The following is a 19,794-nucleotide window of genomic DNA, read 5'->3' as shown; positions in this document are numbered from 1 at the left end:
CTGTATACCTAAAGCTCTATCTTTTTTTTTCTTTCAACAACTGTTAATTAATTTTACTGTGTTTATACTGGTTACAGCTTTGTCTAAAAGAGGAAAAAAGTAAGTACATCAACGTGCCTGAAACTTTAAAAAAAAAAAGATGAAAATTCTCATTTTATATGACAAAAACAAAGCCTTTTCCGTGGATTTATCCACACACTCCCTAGGAATGAGAAAACCTTTCGTGCCCCCCTATTCATCACGGCAGCCATAAATAAGATTACTATCTATAAAGAGTGTATATGTATACATAAACTTGTATCCTTTTCAACATTTAAAAAAAAAAGGAAATAAGAGCAATAAAATTAAACTTTCAACAAATGTTTATGATTTTTTTACAGCGTTTAAACAGGCTACAGCTTGTATAGTCTAAAACAGACAAAACATTAAATAAATAACCAAGTGCATCAAAAATAAAAGGAGAGGAAAATCCTTGTTTTAATGCAATTACACTTCACTTGGCAAAAACAAAGCCTTTTCCCTGGGGTCAGCCACGGACCCCCTAGGAATGACAAAAACTTTCGCACCGACCTTCTCGCCATGCCAAACATTAATAAGATTATTATCTTGAAACAGTGTATATTTATACATGAACTTGTATCCTTTTTAACACATGAAACATGAAACAACATGAAAAAAAACGAAAAAAGCAGTATAAATCGACTTTCAACAACTGTTCATTATTTTTTACAGCATTTATAAAGGTTACAGCTTAGTCTAAAATAGAAAAAAAACTATTAAAGTTCCTGATAAAAGAAAAATCCTTATTACACTTCACATGACAAAAACAAAGCCTTATTCCTGGGGTCATCCTCACCTCCCACTGGCATCACGTTGCGCCCCCCCAGGGAGGCCCGCCCTGCTATTTGAGAAGCACTGGCATAGAGAAACAACCTACTTTGTTTCCAAGTATTGATGAAATTGTTTTATGAGTATTGACAGACCCTGTCTTTGCCCTGTAGTCCTTGGATTGTTTTCACTTCCAGCATGCGTCAATAAAATAATGCAGTTCCTGTAACAATTTCAATATCTTTATGATATTGCTAGGACACATCATGTGCACATTTACAATGTTTGATCAGCATCAGAGCTGAGAAATCAATACATGACCAAGGGAATTGAGGAAACCAGCGAGCCTCTGCATTTTTCTTTGTATAAACTTCAAGGGGTCCATCCTTCAGCTTGTAGACAGAGTGAAATTATACTTAATATGTTTGTACTGTATCTTAAAATAACTAATCTTGATGGCTATTTATAGACATTTCTGTGTGTATGTTATTATTTTATTTTTAGTTTTTTTTTTTTTTTCTGGCAATAAAGATGCAAGATTGGACCTAAATGAAAAGCTAATGTCGAACATCCAAATCATAGTTAGGCAACATTTATATAAAGACCATCTGAACTAAAGATACAAAACTGTTGTCTACTTTATATTAAATGTTTGGTTGAACGCTTTTCTGAGAGAAACTTTGCATGCATACACAGACAGAAGAGATTGTAAAATTCTACTGTGTAGCCATGCCAGGTGGCCAGGTCAACTCTGTTGTCCATGTGCAAACATGTGCCACAAAAACAAAAATAATGGTGACTAGGAAAAAAAAAGAAAGTTTGGCCAGATAAAGTTCAATTACTTCTACAAGCCAGTTTGGAATATAAAGTAAAAAAGAAAGTGAATTGACTGGGAGTCTTGCCAAACAAACTACACAGAAAAATGGTCCACATTCGTACTTATAACTTGTACTTGACAGAGCAGAATTTTGCGTTTTGGCTGTGTAAATGGTAATGCAACTTCAGAGCATTCTACTTTTTCACTCTGGAGGTTGACGTGAAATTTTTGCGTGTTTAAGTCCCCCAAAACAGCATCTCCGTCAAAACGAAAGGGACTTGAAATAGAATATTTTGGCATATTTACCCGCAAGCGTCTTCATGTAACGGACTCTTAAAGGAAACTTCAGAGCGTGGCACAGAATAGCATTTTCCTATAGAGCACCCTCACCCATCTATCCACATGTCCCACTCTTGTCCACTCTGCCACTTTCCACAGACCAATTTGTCCCATTGCCTCTGCGTGACCGTGTGTGATTGATGGGCCTGGGGACACCCTCATTCTACTGTGTACCTAATCGCACAGTATAGACTTACTGTGACGCTCTATTAAGGCCCTGCGGCAGTATGGTGAAATGGTTAAGGAAATGTACCAGGGAATGGAAGGTCACTCGTTGAAATTCCCTACAGGGTTCACCGCTTCCTTGTCCTGCACGACATGTCTTCTTGGAAAAATGAATAGTGACAGGTTGCTGGGTAATACATGAGCATACATACTAAATATGCTCTTCAGTGAGCAAATTGTCTTTTGGCAGTGAAGCAAGTATGACTTTCGTCTTACTGCGGTGATCAGACAGTCGAGGCATAGAGTCGGGTCACATACTGCAATTGGGTAATGAGCTTGTCACTCATCGGTTTCCTTTCGGGATAAAACACACAAACTGGGTAAGAAGGTCAGTGAAAGGATGTCTGCTTTACCATCATAATCGTGGTGAAGAACTAGCAGATATGAGTTTCTTACCTTTCTGTCAGGAGGGAAAGCTCCAGAGACATAATAGCAGGCAACTTACTTTGGAGGCAACAAAATTGGATTGCTTGTTGGTACTGAGACTGATGAGTTCATTAAAGTGGAATGCTATGTGGAAAGAAGTCCCTACCATGGCACCATTCATTCATCCTATATTGACGATATTGCCTTTCACTTCACTAGCCTGAGTAACCAGGGCAAAGTTAGACTTAAGCAGTTAAAGAGTATTTTGATAAAGTTTCACAATCAAGTGACAAATTGACTGGATTCAAACATAAAAGGCAGAAATCAATAAAGCGCTACATGCACTTGGCCCCAGTCTTCCGTACCTTTGGTTTTAACATCACTCAGAGCATATTTTTAATCCAGAATGTTTTTTCTCTAGAAGTAATATTCCTCCATGAGTTTATTGAACATAATGCACACGCATACATAACCCTATGCTGTGCAGATTAGCGCTTTGCAGTGTTGAAAAACTCAAAGCCTCCACTATGAGATCAGTCTACTCTCCAGACACCTTCTCTGTTTTTAGCTGTCAACAACAGAACAAAACGGATCACACAGTATTTACAGTGAAATGACCGCTCCCCCCCAATATTGCAAATTTATATATTTATTATTTATATTTGAGAAACTTTCTTTAGGACTCAAGTACCACTATTCATTTAAAGCAGCACAAGCTTTTGTATCCACTCTCAAATAAATCTTAAACCCTATGGGAGCAAATTAAACTAGATTAGTTCAAGCAAAGTTTGACTCAGGCTTGTGCAATCCATCCCAATTGTCTGCATACAGGTCATTAATAGCAATGAGTAGCTAATTTTCAGTGCTAAAGCCTGGAACAAATAAATCAAACAAATGTCTGTGCCAGGGATCGTGTTTGAGAGCCTTAATTGTCTGTCCTTGCTTCACATTCTGTCCAAGTGAGAAAGGAAGGTAATTTGAGCCCCAGTTTTGTGACAGGTGCTGGAGGGTAAAATGAGGGGTGGCCTTGAAATCTGTGAAATGTGGTAAGGCCACATGGTGATCTTTCTGAGAGAGATTAGGGCTTCGATTTTGCAGAGAGAGGTGCATATTGCGCCGGGGACACAGGTGGAGCCTTAAGACAATACTACACTTGTGCACCCTGTTCCTCTTTACCAGCCTTTGTTTTAAATTCAGCCTGACAAGATGAACACAGTGAACCCTGGGCTGAAAACAATTAGACACTGTTGATCCAAGTCGGGATTTGCATGAGCAACAGTAGCTGCTTCACGCTTTCGATTTGAAAGACAGTTATCTAAAATCACAATGTTCACAGTCACGGTTTTGCATGTTTATCAGAGGCCTTTCTGTTTCCTAAGCAAGAATAAAAAAAAGCCCCTCTATAAAGGTATGTGTACCAAAGCTGAAGCTACAAGGAAACTTACAACTCGACATTGGTTGAGACAAGTGGTGGACCCAAATAGTCAGCAAAGCCTTCTATGCTGGTCTAATCATATTCAGAAAAGCATATTTATCCATACATATTGTATAGTGAAAGTATTCCGCTTGATTTGTTCTCTGTAGGACATTAAATCCTCTGTTTTTGCAGCCCTTCCGGTGCTGTATATTATACTAGAGTTTTTCCATTAAAAAAGATGGATAAAAACTTTTTATCCAATCATATTTTAGCTAGCTAGGATTGTCTGATTCCCTGATTTCTGCCAGAGCCTTCAGAATGAAAAGTGAAGGGCCTGCCCCCTGTAAGTGAATGGACAAAACCGTTCAGTTTACAGAGCTCGAACTAACACGTATGTGTCTTGTGATTAGATAAGCTCTCCCGGGGGTCCGGCAGTGTCTGACAAAACCAGAGGGCTCATTTTTGCTTCTTTTTCTTGAGGTAAGAGCTAACCCTAACATCTATCTCTAACCTTCACTTAAGAACCAAGTTCGGGTGGAAGTACGGAAGTCTTCATGACAACGTGGCTTGGATTTTTTTGTCAGCAACAAACATCTAAAAGGCACATCAATCCATTTTTGGTTCCAATAAGACGCAGGTCTAGTCATGTGTTTCATGATAAGGGCCTTGGTTTCTGGAAATAAATAACCCACATTTTCTTTTAATTTTTGCCACAAAAGGAAGGAAAATTGCCAGAAGACACATAAAATAGTTAGGCAAATCCATAAGAGATGAAATTGTGATCAGAAATGAAAACCTGAGTGAAGCCAAACTAACCGAGTAACAATATAACAAGAGAAAATTGTAAATCACTGGCATGGATAGCAAATGATGCATTATTTCAAATAAATAAATCATTATTTTCAATCCCCCTTTCCTTTCTATTCCATCCATCCATCCATTTATCCATCCATCCGAATGGACAATCTGGAACTAGGTGAATTTCTATCTTTTATGCCACACCAGATAATCCCTCATTACATACCATCGTTGCAATTTCAGCCTTTGATCACTTGTTTTGGCCAAACAGGTGTGGAAACAGTGTGCTAAAATATTCATTTCCTCTGAGCTTTAATCCAAATATGCCATTTCAGACAAAATAGGCAATTACATCTTTTTAGCATAATCTTTTAATGTTGATCAATCATAATCCAATAATATTGACCAAACATTAGCTCGAAGGTTGAAATGCTGTGAAAACGGATTATGCTTGCTGGGCTGTTGTGCATTAATAGAAGACAAACATATTTAATAGAATATTTGGTTAAAAAAAAATGCTGACATGACAACAATGCATATATTGGAAGAAGCAAATAATTTTCTGGCAATTTAATTTGTTTATTATTATAATTTAATTTAATTGAGGGGTCAGGGCGGGTCATTACAATGACAATTTTTATGAAATAAGCTTTAAATATGCATTTAAATACTTTTATTTCCAACACTCCAAACTTTACTTACAATGACAATTTTCTTTTTTTTTTTCATATTTTCCAGCAAGTTGTGCATGTCACACATTTGGAATTACCTCAGTGCTGTGTTTAATGATATGGTTTAATTCAGTCCACCATCAACAACTAATGGTGGAACCTTTATTTCCGTCAGCTTTACGCTAGTATTCCTGTTCATGCTTAGACCGGGGCGATAGTAAACAGGTTGTATAGGGTTTACAGTAGAGATTAGGAAATACAGGTTTTTCTCTGTGAAGCTCACTTGAAACAATAAAGAAATCCTGATGCAGGCTTACAAATGAAATGGAAATTGGCCTCTGAATTCAATTCAAAGAGCATTAAAACAAATCAACCGATTGTTATTATTTTAGTCTCCAACAGTCTAAATTCATTACAGAATGTGGCGCAGTGAAAGAAAAAAAATCCTTGAATATGTTTCACCATTTTTCATTTGACATGTTTGACCTTCTTTGAGTGCTCAGTCACCCAGCAGACACATGAAATGCAATTGCTGTCGTCTACTTGTATATTACGCAAGCAAACAAAAGTAACACAGGAACAGGAAAACTAGGCGAGTCTCTTAAGTTATTTTACTCCTTTAAAATTTGTCACTTAATTTTACTAAGCTGCTTTTAAAGCACTGCAAAGTCACTTCATTGGAAAAGCAACATTTTTTTGTTCCTGCAATTAACTTATCACAACCATGTAATACATTTTAAAAAAAGGCAGTACAAAGGTTGGTTGTTTGACCAGCCATCTTACCCATGCTGCAGTTGGTGGTGAAGTTGGGCTCAATCATGGCGGTGTCATCAAGCGTTCGCTGGTCATAGCTGGCTGAGATCCGAAAAGGTGAGCCCCCATGGGTCCCCAAGGTGAGGTGAGCAATGGCCCAGCTGCCAAGGAGAGAAAGCAGGAGCAGGATCATTGTGATGAGCAGGCACCATAGCTGACAGACATTCTTAGATCCTGTTTGAGGCTGAGGGGTCAGGGCGGGTTGGTTCTGCTCAGCCTGAACCCCTGTGGCCCCCGGAGAGACTCTGTCTGAGACCTCAGTGGAAGAAGATGTAGGAGAGTCTTCTTTCCTATCCATTTTGGTGTGCTGCCAATCTTTTGAGCTCCTAAAGAAGCCTAAGAGACGACCAGGTTACCTTTTTGGAAGTTGACCTGACTTGGATCTGTCAACTCGTAACTGATTTGAGAAAATCCAAAAAGGGGGTAATAATAAAAACACAAATAACCCAAAAACAACAACTGTTCTACAGCATATGAAGCAGCAATAGGAGTCCTGTAGTGAATCCTGCCCTCCCACAACCATCAACTGTCTAATTTTGTTAAGCAAATTGTGCTGATTTCACTGTCATAAAACAGTCACACTCCCTCCCGCTCTCTCCTCCCTTGGCTTTTGATCTTTCACATATGCCATTAGTAAACCACTTTCACCTACATACAGCACGACGTAAAACAGCGATGTGCAACATTACTTGGGGGGATGTGCATTTTGCCTGCGTCCCTGCGTGTCACGCATAATTTTTGCCTTTCAAATCAACGTGTGTCCTCTGGACGCAACATTTTTTTTTTTGTAGGGAAGTTGTGAAACACTTGGTTCACACAAGGCAATTTCAACCAGCAGTGAGAGACTGCTCTTGATGTGGCTTATACTCTTTGACTACCTTACCATAGCTGTTCTCATGTTCACTTTCTGATTTGCAAGCTTGAGTTAGCACTGTAATTTACCATGGCTATGCTTATGCTACTTTCACACGGTGTTTTTGATATCGTCTGAGGTGGGGCGCTCGCAGTATATCGATCTAAAATTTGGGTCAAGAAGGCAAACCAATCGAACTTTTCCTACCGTCAACATCCAAAGTGGGCTGTTTGGGAGTTTTTCAGCATTTGAAAATGAGATTCTCATTGACATGAAATGACGAAATCCACATTGTACTATTTATTAATAAACATAGTTGAACGATTGATTTGAAATAAAGTCAAGTCAATTTAATTTCTAAACGACATTTGAAAAGACCAGTCAACCAAAGCGCTGTACAGTAAAATTAAAAGTGCAAAATAGAAACCTGAAACAAAACAAAACACATAAAACACTACTAAACTACTATCACTTGATGGCAGTTAATTTCAAATCAGTCAACTTTCAAAATTTTGCTGTGCATTTATACCAGGGTTCACCAACCTTTTTGAAACAGGGAGCTACTTCTTTGGTAATGAGTAATACTAAGGGTACCAGTTTATGTGGAGACACAGATCATTTTAACGATTTTTCACAATAATTAAGGAACAGCTGTAGTTAATATGTAAATCAAGTTTAATATGTAATGTAAATGTAATATGAGTATACAGTAATTGATTGTAAAATTAATTGAAAATCACCAAAATTCTTTCACTTGTAAGCTATTTGCAGAACAGGCCTGCAGGCTATTCATGTGATCTTTAGGGGCAACCTGGTGCCCATGGGCTCCATGGTTTACCCCTGATTTATACTATAAACAAAACTGTTAATATATTCTACAAATATTGCTTTTTACTAAAATAATTTATACATTTTAGAGCTGTCATTTCAATACCGTGATATTTTTGTTCAAGGTTATCACAACGTCAGATTCTGATATCATCTCAAGCCTTCTCACAAACATTCAAAAAAATGAAATAACATGTTAGAATTGAATGAATGATAATTCTCCCGATATGCTCAGAGATGGTGAATGAATTGGCACAAGTTGAATGCTTCGCACATACAATTTAGCTCACTTGAAAAGGTTTATTTTCATCTCTTGTCTGTCATAAATGCACCGAGAAATATTAATAATTGTCATTTGGGCAACATTTTTTTAAATTTATGTTTAATCTTATCTTATAATGTAAACGTTTTAAAATTTATCGCTAACTTCAAAGAGCAGCAGTTGTCCACATGTTATTTTTTTGGGAAAAGGTGCGTTTCTTACAACTTAGTTAAAAAAAAAAAGACTTTCCTTTATTATACTGTCTTGCAAAGCAGACTGGAGTTGTGTGATAATTCTTTGCACGTCGATATACTGAAGCAGAAATCATTTTTGCTTGTATTGAATCATTTTGAATCAAAATTGATTCTAACTTGAATTGGAGACCCCAAAATCAAACTCGAATCATGAGACAAAGATTCCCGCTCCTAATTTTGTCTTTTTTACTGCTCAATTTTTGGAACTCCATACATTTCTGTCGAGACCCATATTTTTTTAGTATTACTAGTCCCAGGGACCCAACACTTTCCTGAGGTAAAATGAGCACTGGTGCTACTTCAAGGCCCACATAGGACCGTGCACTGCCTAACCAGATGTATGACATAAAAATACTATTTTACATATAGACTAGATATGTGCACATGCAAAATACATGATCTTAATATATTACTCAACTTAATGTATTAACTCATTCAATTCCAGGGATGTATTTTCATGTTTTTTAGTCCAGACATTCAATCCTGGATACTTAAGTAGCAATTAAATACTTAAGTATCAGGCTTTTAATGTCCAGAGTCTTACAAATAAACACAAATCCAATCAACTTCACATAGTAATTGCAGGGTTACAAATATATCACATATAAGGATGACCAAAACATTTTACATCATGCAGGGGCAACTGATAGCTTATGGGCTGCATGAGTGGCCCCTTGAATCTTAATTTATTATAACAGAAAGGATGTTTATTTACTCATTTTAAAACTCATTCAATGCCATGCATTTTGTAAAAATTCCCAGATGCTTAAGTATTCAATACTTCAGTAGCCACAGGCTTGGGAGGGTGGCATTCAATGGTCCCTAAACATAATTTGTGACACGCTAATCACATGCTGCTTTGACCTTCTTCCTAGCCTCATGGACTATTCCTCAACAAAACCCAAAACCATTATTTCTTGTCCTCACTGGATTCATAGATTGCTGGAGCCCAGCCAGCTGACTTTGGGCAAGAGGTGAGGTATCACCCCGAACTTGTTGCCATTTAAACACACAAGGGACAGTAACCCTTCAGGCTCACTATGGACAATTTAGATTTTTCAAAAGAATGCTCCATGTCCGCATTTTGGGTGAGTATGCAGTATAGTCTTATTAACATATCAGTACAATATCAATAATAATGTATAATCATTTTATTTTGAACACAACACCTGCCAAAATTTTGCAGTTTCATAACAGTTACAATAGTATTTATTAATTACTTATACAGTATATATACAGTATTTATTCTATTTATTTTGAATTCTTATGTATTATAATATGCACCAATCAGAGCAGCGCTCCAAATTTCATTGCATAGCTGTTGCACAATGACAATAAAAGTATTCTATTCTTTTCTATTCTATTCCATTCCATTACCTTAACATGCTCAACTTTTTACTATGTCGTACGCTGTTTGGATTTTAATGTTTCAAATGAGAGTGGATGTTTTCTGTAGCAGACTCTGTGAAAAGCTTAGATGAAACCAGGAACATATCCACACACAAACTGCTGCTCCACAAACATCTGAGCTTTTATGATTTCCCACATGACTGCACTGGCTCAACAGGCTTTGCATTACAAGTGTTGCTATCTTCTCCTATTCTGTTTTTTTTTTTTTTTATACCTGCGATTTCTATTTTCAACCTCCCTCACTCCCATTTACTCATTTCACTTGGCCTTTCTTGGAGCGGAGGGAAGGTGTTGACCAGATGGGAAGTGAAATTTCAGCACCGCACTACATCATTAGAGCGCATCTGTCATATCCTATCAAAGGAGAAAAATACCCGATAACAGTCGCCACTGTGTCCTTGATCACGTTAATTTTCTTTTGGACACAGAAATCTGCATGTTATAGGATCCAAGCCCCACAGGCTGTATCATCAGCAGGATGGTGATGAGCCTGTAATTGCAAGGAATGTTTGTTTCCTTGTGCGTAAAATATATGCAGGCAACACATTACAACACAACAAGCTCCTAAACCCTAGATAAGCACTGAATAAATGCTCCAATACCCCAAAACTGAACCACAAAACAAATTAGCAAAATCTATAATTTGAAATGAACAAACGTGTAAACAAAGCAGTGAGTGCCTGGAGTGGAATACACTCAATAGACTAAAAATAAAACAGGTATAGTCTATTGCAAATAAGTCTATGTGATCAACATGGGCCATGGATCAGCCTAAACTAAATACTGAATTAGTGGCACTCTCTGATAAAGACAAAATCGAATAAGCATATTTTGCCTCATTTATTCCTAGCCTTTAGATTGTATTCCTCTCAGCAAGGGCGGGCGGTGGCAGACTGGTTAGCACATCCACCTCATATACACATTTGGCTCTGGCCTTCCTATGTGGAGTTTTCATGTTGTCCCCATGCCTGTGTGGATTTTCTCTGGGCACTCTGGTTTCCTCACACAGTCCAACAACAGGCATGGTAGCTATGTTGAACACTCCAAACTGTCTTTAAAAGATAAGCGATTAAGATAAAGGATGATTGGATATTCTCTTCAAAGTTAAAAAAAAAAAAAAAAAACCCTGATGCAACAAAGAAACGCCACTTGGCCACATCTATGATTCACAGTTAGTATAACATTTTCATTTTACTGTATATTTTGAATATATGTTTGTAACAATGGGGCTCATCTTTCCAAAACACATTTCCTCAAAATCTTTGTGGCGAGTGTTAGGAATTTCTAGATGAGGCGTTGGAGCAGCCCTGCATCCTTGTACAGGAAAAAAAAAATATTAAATCCGTATCTGTGGTTATTGTAAATGTTTGCCGATGCATGCATCCAAATGTAATTCCAATATACAGTGATCTCTTGCTACTTCCCGCCTCCCCTATTGTGCCCTCTCTGCATCGTAGATTTAAAAAAAAATGTTTTTAAAGCTATACTGTCGAGAGAGATGCGCTGTGAATATTTCCTCCGTTTCAGACAGATGAATTAACTATAAATGCACTTGCCAGGGGCACTCCTTGGACAACTACTGCTGTACACATATTTACTTAAATCTTATATTATTAAAACTTAACCAGTAACTGTACTGTTATCCCTTCCAATCCAACTTCAACTTTGGCTGAAGTCTCACAGAGAGCCACGGTTATATTGGCCCCGCCTGGAAATATAATTAGAGTGAAGCCTGTAGCTGACCAAACATGATTACATTCAGGGTTTACTCTTGAAATTCCAATTTATTAAAAAAAAAATAAATCTAGGTAAGAGATACAGCTCTGCTCCTTCCCCCTTTTCCTTCGTGTCTACCTAACAGCCTGTAAGAGTTTCATGATGGAGACGGGCGCCTCTACAAGACACCTGATTGGCTCCTGGCGCTAAGGTGATAAGAATAGTTTTGTTTCATTTTTTTGTACACAAAACACACACTTCATTAAATACACAGCCAAACAGACAAAGAGGTAAAATACAGCATGAATAGAAAAGCATATGTAAATATGTAAAGTGTAAAGTGCTTTGCACTGCTTAGCAAGTACTTGGCCCATTGTTTCAGCTTGTGTCTGGCTAGACATACAAAAGCATTTTTCTAGACGTTTGCGCTTCCCTTTGCCATTCCATTCTGGGAATGCATCTCTGCTGATATCAGTAGATCTGTAAGAGAATCCACTCATCTGACGAATCCAGATTGGCTGATTCGCTGAATTCGCCATCAAATGACGATGAATCCTTTAAACTACGGCTCAAATAATGCTCCTTGCATTCAAAGCTGTCGACCCACACATCATCCACCAATTGCTGAGAATCCACTGTGTCAGTCTACATTATTTGGCCTACCACATGACATACTTTGCCAGATTGTGAGACAATTTAAAACTGATCGCTTTCATTATGCTCATTTAGCTTGTCCTTTTATTTTAACATTTGCAATGCTGGATTTTAAAAACATATTTTTGTGGTCCTCTCAATAAAAAGAATCATTTTGCGCTTAACATTTCACATTACAAATACAGTACATCAAAATCTCATTGTCTCATTCTCGCGGAGTAAATCTTGTATGGTATCTCTTCTCATGGGATTTCTGACTTTTCCCACCCCTTCTAGTCAATATACATTTTGGTTAAAGTCCAATTTCAAAGTTTTTCAATATTCATTCAACAATGAATGTTCATGGGTGTAACATTGGACTCAAGTCTTTGGGATTGTTAAAACATTTATGTCTCATCATGCTTTATCTCTGCTGACAATCACTGGGCTGATTAGATGAGAAGTTGTGAGTGGAGCTGCCAGTGCACATCACTCAAAACAGTTCAACTTAATTAGTGGTTGACCATGCATGGCGCTGTGCCCGGAAATAAAAATGAAATACAAATGAATGAAAAAGACCAATGGGTGCTTGTCTTTTGGCAGCCTGTTCAACAGCTCTGCTAACTTTGCTCTACTATACTTTCTTTGCATTTTTTCACAAAGAAACATTTTTTTTTAACAGTTAGTGTTCACTTTTCATCGGGCTACCCTATTTTGGACAATTTCTCAAATTTGTCAGCTTCCTGTTAACAATAGCACTGTTGTCTTCTTTATTTGTACTTTTAAAGTCTTGGTCTTTTACCTGAATTATAAGGAGGGATGAAGTAAATTGAAGCCAAAGTAGAATGAATTAAGAAATCTTTATTTTCATTGCACCTGCACAAATACAAGGCAACAAAATTACATTTATTGGACTTGAAGTGTCCAAAAAACATAAAAAAGACATAAAGACAATGACCAACAGAGGGAGACTGGACAGAAAGTCTTGGATAAAACACATATAGACATTTCAACAAATCTTAACTTGAGCATGTCGTAGACAGGGAGGCATGTGGGGAACATATGATGTAACCAGGCTGACTGGCAGCTCATTCCAAGCGCCCCACAGCAGGTCACATCACGCAGAAAGAATGTAGGGACCAAGGGAAACGTTAAAGCGTGTGTGTGTTAGTGTCCTTCAGACAATGCAACACCTATATCATCTCGATGCCATGGAGACAGCCTTGGCCGTCTCAGTCCAAGACACCGGTGGGAAGGGGGAAGAAGATAGGTTGCTCGCATCCTTCAGAATTTCTCCTCTTGGGTAGTGTCCGCACAAAAGATGTTTTGGCAACAGGCTGACAGACAGTATGGTCAACCTTGAGTTTTTTAAGTATGTGACTGTTGATAGTGCCTCACTTAGCCAAAATAGCAATCAATTCTTTGAGGCAACAAGACGGCAACATCCCCACGATGAAAACCATCAGAAATCGCAAATAATTTGTGATTTATCTCATTCATTGCATGAGTTTGACTATTGATCCCAAAACATCCCAGTTTGTACTCCAATATAGCCAATCCCATCTCGAGGATTTTATGATAAATCAAGAACCCACCAACTCCACTTAGGAGGATTATCAGGAGTCCAATAATGTGGATACCCTCCCCTTGTTCTATAGACAAGATCTGGAGACATACCATTTTCGACTTACTTATGACAGGAATCTAACGTAGATGTCCCAGAGGTGCAAGAAGGCTCCCCACTGCTTGCTCTTCTTGTCAAGAAAACTTTTTCAGTTGAGTTGAGCGCCCATACGACCAATTCCATAATTAAATGATAAGGCAGGCGAAGACTTAAACTGTTTCTTCTGAATGTGTGTTACCCAGCAAAGGACAAATGAATGGCTATTACAGAACTCTGCCACATGGGTTCTGAGATCAGAGCATCATATTACTCCACTCCTAAAGGCTCAACATTGGCTCCCAGTCAGGTGTAGATCTTAAAATGCTGCTATTGGTTTATAAATCAGAGAATGGTTGGGGGCTTGAATATTGGATAAATAAATAATTAAATGAATATAATCCTGATTTAATATAAACCCAGTAGGGCTTTGAGCTCTGCAGACTTGGGTCTACTCATGGTGCAGAGATTTCTCACAAACATGGTGAAGCGCCTTTTAGCTGTTATGTGACCTAAAATATGATCTGAACAGTTAATTAAGATGTACATGATGCTGATTTGGGTCTGGTCCATGTTGTTTTGATTTAACAGATTTCCAAACAAATGCTTTTATTCAGAATTTTGATTTTGAACAAAATGGAAGTATTCAAGCATAACAGAAATACTTGTGTTCAGATTTGTTGTAAAACAAAACAGACCAACTAGTCTAATCTGCTTTCCTTCATCCTTAGGTTGCACAATTATGGCCAAAATAATAATCACAATTATTTTGGTCAATATTGAAATCACCATTAATAATCACGATTATTCATCATGAACAGGCTGACAGACAATGTGGTCAACATTGAGTTTTTTTTTTTTTTTAACTCAAACAAACAAACGCAACTTCAAGGCTTGATACTTACAAATAATACTACTACTAAAACTAAAATAAATAAAAAAAGTGAATGATAATTAAAGCAAATGGCACACAGGGCAACATAGCTAACTTATTTGCTGCTTGCAAACCGATGAATGAATGAAGCCTACTTAGAACCAAGCACATCATTTACTTTTTATTTTTAATCAATTAGCAGTCAAAATGTCATTTTTGGTCATTTCAAACTGAATGTATTCAAATTTTGCATTTTTCAAAATGTGTCTCAATCGACAGCTAGCACTGTATATATTAGGACTCAAGTGTGAAACTCAACGCCATTTCACACTGGTAAATAATATATTAGGGTGAGAAAGCAGAGGCTTTTGTCATGCGAACATAAGCAAAACATTGCTTCCTGGTGGTTTCATAACAAAGTGCTTGATTTAACATATAGATATGGTAGCCGACTTTTTAAATGTTAATATCCCCGAGGATGAGTTTAATTAATCTTGGCAGCCAATATTGTGATCATGATTAAAATTCGATTAATTGTGCAGCCCTGCTTAATCCCCATCAGTCTTTTCTCTTTAGTGTGATTAATGTTTGTGTCTGTTAAAAAGCATGGTGGACGAGTATGCTCTGACCACATTATTTGTCTTTTGGGTTTGCATTTGCTACGCCCATTAGAACAAGAAGAGCTATATTGCGATTTTTTTTTTTTAATAATGAATAATAATGTTTATATATTATAATAAAAATAATATCATTTTCTAAATCTTGTTTGAATACACCAACTTAAAGCTATTGCATAAAAGCAAACTGTTTTACTTTGATATAATTATACTTTATGTGCCCTGTAATGGACTGCCTACTAATACAGTGTGTAAAGTAGATCCCAGCAACTACAAAATTCAACACATTTATTCATAAATACTTTTAAATAAAAACATATCCATGACAATACTGTATATCCACTTTTTTGCAGTGCTTTCAACTGTGCTGTCATTCTACTGTTTTTCAGTTTAAAAAGTTGGATAAAACTTTTTATCCAATCATATTTCAGCTTGCTAGTTTCCTCAAATCTGCCTTCAGAGCAATAAGAGAAGGCCCTGCCCGCTGCGAGTGAATGGACTGTGAGTTAATGGCATGTTCTGTTTATAGCGCTTGGACCAATCACTTGGAAGATTGCGATCTCAGGGCAAGCTAGCTAGGCCTATATAGAAATCATTACCGATATGTCATGTGATGGAATAAGCTCTCCTGGGAGTCAGAGAGCATTGTTTGCTGCTAAATGCCATGAATTTGAACCAGGAAATTTGTTTGCAATCAACACATTCGTTTTTTTTACCTAGATGGCAAAAGAAGCAGAAAAGGCGGATCTGGTTGCAGATTTTACTTGGCACACCAACTTGGCTAACACTTTTAAGAAAAACTGGATATGGTGAGCAGAGGTCAGCCAACTCCTCCTCTAGCTGTCGCTGTCCCGTCAAGGAAGATGTTTTAGCCATCATTTTCATAAAGACAACATGACCTGTGGCTAACAGCCTTGAGAAATGCTGCAAATTAACAGTATATTGCTGGGAATACCTTTTTTTTTTTTTTTTTTTTGCATCTGATTGATTTGGGTTTGTCAAATTGAATTGTATTATTGAAATCGAAAAAGCAAGAGACACCAAATATCGGCTAGGCCAGGGGTCAAAAGAGCCATTTTGACCCGGCTTCCACGAATCGGACAACGCTGGAAGTCACAAACACCTTAATAAGTTTGAAATTTATATATATATATATATATATATATATATATATATATATATATATATATAATATATATATAAAATCAACATCGTCAAAATCCGTTCACAAATGAAGATGAGATTTATTCTGAGTGTAAAAATTTTCAAGCGCTCCAGTTCATATTGTTTACTTACCTGTGTTATCTTATTTTAAAATATCTGTTTTTACCCTGGAAGTCCATGCTGTATTTCCTGTTTGTCATTTAGCGCTTAGCGGTGTTCATGTTAAAGAAGGTTTTTACCTTGGTTTCAAGAAAAGAACTAGCAGACTGACCCAACATTTGAGTCCATCCTTGCTCACATGCAAGGTGCGTTAAGATAACATTTATTTTGGGTTAAAAATTCTTCAAGTGCTTTAGTTTTTAATGTTCACTTATATATTACTTTTAACATTTAAAATGTTCCATTTCCTGTTTTTAACTTCCAAAAACTGTTTCGCATCACGTTTCGTGTACCATCACACCAAACATGTCCTATGGATGTGGCCTTATCTCAATTCACGCAAACATTATTGACTAATTCAACTGCGTCGCTTGTTACGTGTGCACATAGTCCATCTGAACCAAGCACTATTTATATTGATTTTTTTTTTAAAATTATTTTTGCATTGACACCTTTGGAATCGTAATCGTAACGTTTATCCTATTGTTTCTTATTGTGTTGGATCAATAAAGACTAATTTAACGTCTCATATGTAGTTTATGTTTTGGGGTTCAATATTTACTGTATTCACACCATAAGGCAATACTCCAGCCATAACATTGACCCCACTGAAAATGAGCAAATACACATGGCTTTTACAAGCCGAGGGAAACTTGTCGGTCTGCATTTGCAATCATGATTCTGTTGGCAGAGTGAATGACTGAGAACCTTGAGCAAACACCTTCGCGGAAGTAGAAATAGGGGCAGACGTGACATTTTGATCATAGTAAATTGTATTTTAGTCTTTTGTACAGGTTTACAACATGACAAAAGTAGCCGCTAAATGCTACTTCAGTGGCTATTTTCTCATATTAGGAAATTTGGTGCCACCTGCAAGAGGCTGTATGAATGTCGAACTAGGCTGGATGAATGTCGAAATAGGCTGGCAGCATTTGGATAAAAAGTCAGGAAAAACACGACAAAATAAAGTTATACTGATTTGTGTGTGTATGTAGCACGCCATGAGTACTTTATTCTCTGCACTGCACCATGAGTACCTAGTCCTTCTTCCAGTAGCCTGTTGTTCTAAACCTCGCCTGCCACGTCATTTTATGTGGCCCGCGAAAGCAAATCATGTAAGTTTCCATGACCCTTGCTAAACTCTAGCTTGTCGTGTATAATGAAAAATTAAGTTGAGATTTTTTGGTTTGTTCTGTTACAGTAATATAAACAATAAATGAACAAACTAGAATGCTTTACTTCTGATTTCAAAACAACTAAGCCAATATGTTGTGTACAGTAATAATACTATGAGATCATTTAAAATCGACTTGGTTTCCTCAACATATCGGCCCAATGAAGGAAGTTATCACTACAAAATGGCCCACGACAAAAAAAGAGTTTGACACCCCTGTTCTAAACCCCTCGTCCTTAAGGGCTGGTATTGGACATGTTTTCCAGGTTTCTCTGCCCAACGCACCTATTCAAATGATTACCTCATCAGCCAGCTTGAAAATAAGCCTTATAATTTGAAACAAGCTTGTTTGAGAGAGAAGCATCAAAAATATGCAGGGTACATGCCCCAAAGCAGTGATTCTAAATGGGGGAAGGGGTACCCCGGGGGTACTTCAAGGAACTCAAGGGTATACTCGAGAGTTTAAATATAACAAACCAACAAACATGCAAAAATCATTTTACAATAATTATTGAGTTATTTAAATGTTTCAGGAAAATATACGTTCATAAAACAAATTTTATATTCAGTGGGTTATTCAATGTCATTATTTTTAAAACCCAGATACTATACTATCATGGTTCGACCCAACTTGTCACGTGCCACCACTCACCTGTTAATTGTTGTAAGTTGATTTATATTTTACTCTGATCCCAAAAGAGGACCCATTAAGTAGAATATTTTTCTGTGGACAAATATTCATAACTATTTCTCTTTGAGAACAGGTCTAACACTTTATGTTGATTATTTTTTGTGGACAAATATTTATTAATATTTTTTTTTCTTTTTGATAACATCTTTTCTACGAATCCAAAAGAGGACACTTTATGTTGATTATGACTATATCAGTCACTAATTGTCACCCATCCGAGGTATAGGCACATACTATAAAGGGTCTTGCCTATGGAGTCGCGTACATTATTATTTTAATAATCAACAATAACTATATCATTACATTACTCTTCGACTGACCGAGATTTGAACCTCAGATCTCTATGTCTAGCGGTCTTTACCACTAAACTGACAAATGGGTAAGACACTCAGCCTGAAATGGTAGTGGTGGATAAACATCAAAAGATGGCACGTGATCGATGTAGCAATCCCAAGTAATAGCAACATCCGGAAAAGGGAACATAAAAAGCTGGAGAAGTGCCAAGGGCTGAAGGAAGAACTCGAGAAAATGCGGAGGATAAAAGGAACAGTGGTACCAAGAGTGATCGGGCTAGCGGGTGTTGTTAGCCCCAAGTTTGATGGATGGGTCCTGCAAATACCAGGAACAGCAGCTGAGATATATGTGCAGAATGGTGCAATACTGGGAATAGCTAAGATGCCGTGAAGAACGCTCAAGCTCCCAAGCTTCTGGTTGAGGACCTGGGTTTGGAGATACTGCGCAGGCGGGGTGAGGAAACAAGAAATATATTGTTATATATACAGGTATGCTTTAACTCAGTTTGGTTCAATGTTTTATGTCGTGTATTTACAAATACAAAACATAAGTCAATCCATTCATTTTTTGGAGCCGCTTATCCTCACTAGGGTCACAGGCTGGATGGTATCGATTCGAGCTGATTATGGGCATTAGGCGGGTGGAAACCCTGAACTGTTTGCCAGTCAATTGCAGGGCACACAGAGACTAAGACCCATCCACAATCACACCCAAGGACAATTTCGGATGTTCAGTACACCTGCCAGTCATGTTTTTTTTTTTTTTTTTTTTGGGGGGGGGGGGGGGGTGGAGAGAAAGCCGGAGAGAACCCACACGCGCTTGGGGAGAGCAGGCAAATTCTACAAACTATATAAACAATGTAAGTATAATTATGATTTAATGTCTTTATAAGAATGTTTTGTTCAGTTTAAAAATAAATTTAAAACGTTAA

At 37.4% G+C, this 19,794-nt stretch overlaps 1 protein-coding gene across 1 annotated transcript in view; it reads right to left on the bottom strand.

The window, feature by feature from the left end:
* The window catches only part of alk (ALK receptor tyrosine kinase), a 229,022-nt gene that overhangs the window by 102,534 nt on the left and 106,694 nt on the right, over nucleotides 1–19,794 (bottom strand). Inside the window, exon 5 of the mRNA XM_088433659.1 lies at nucleotides 6,245–6,375. Within this exon, the coding sequence (XP_088289785.1) occupies nucleotides 6,245–6,375 (131 nt within the window). The remainder of the gene's footprint in view (nucleotides 1–6,244; nucleotides 6,376–19,794) is intronic.

This window comes from Hippichthys cyanospilos, chromosome 14, assembly GCF_059441005.1.
Source record: "Hippichthys cyanospilos isolate Australia breed blue-spotted pipefish chromosome 14, RoL_Hcya_1.0, whole genome shotgun sequence".
Taxonomy (NCBI): domain Eukaryota; kingdom Metazoa; phylum Chordata; class Actinopteri; order Syngnathiformes; family Syngnathidae; genus Hippichthys; species Hippichthys cyanospilos.
Note: the sequence above shows the minus strand (reverse complement) of the source record. Positions and strands in the feature narration are given on the sequence as shown.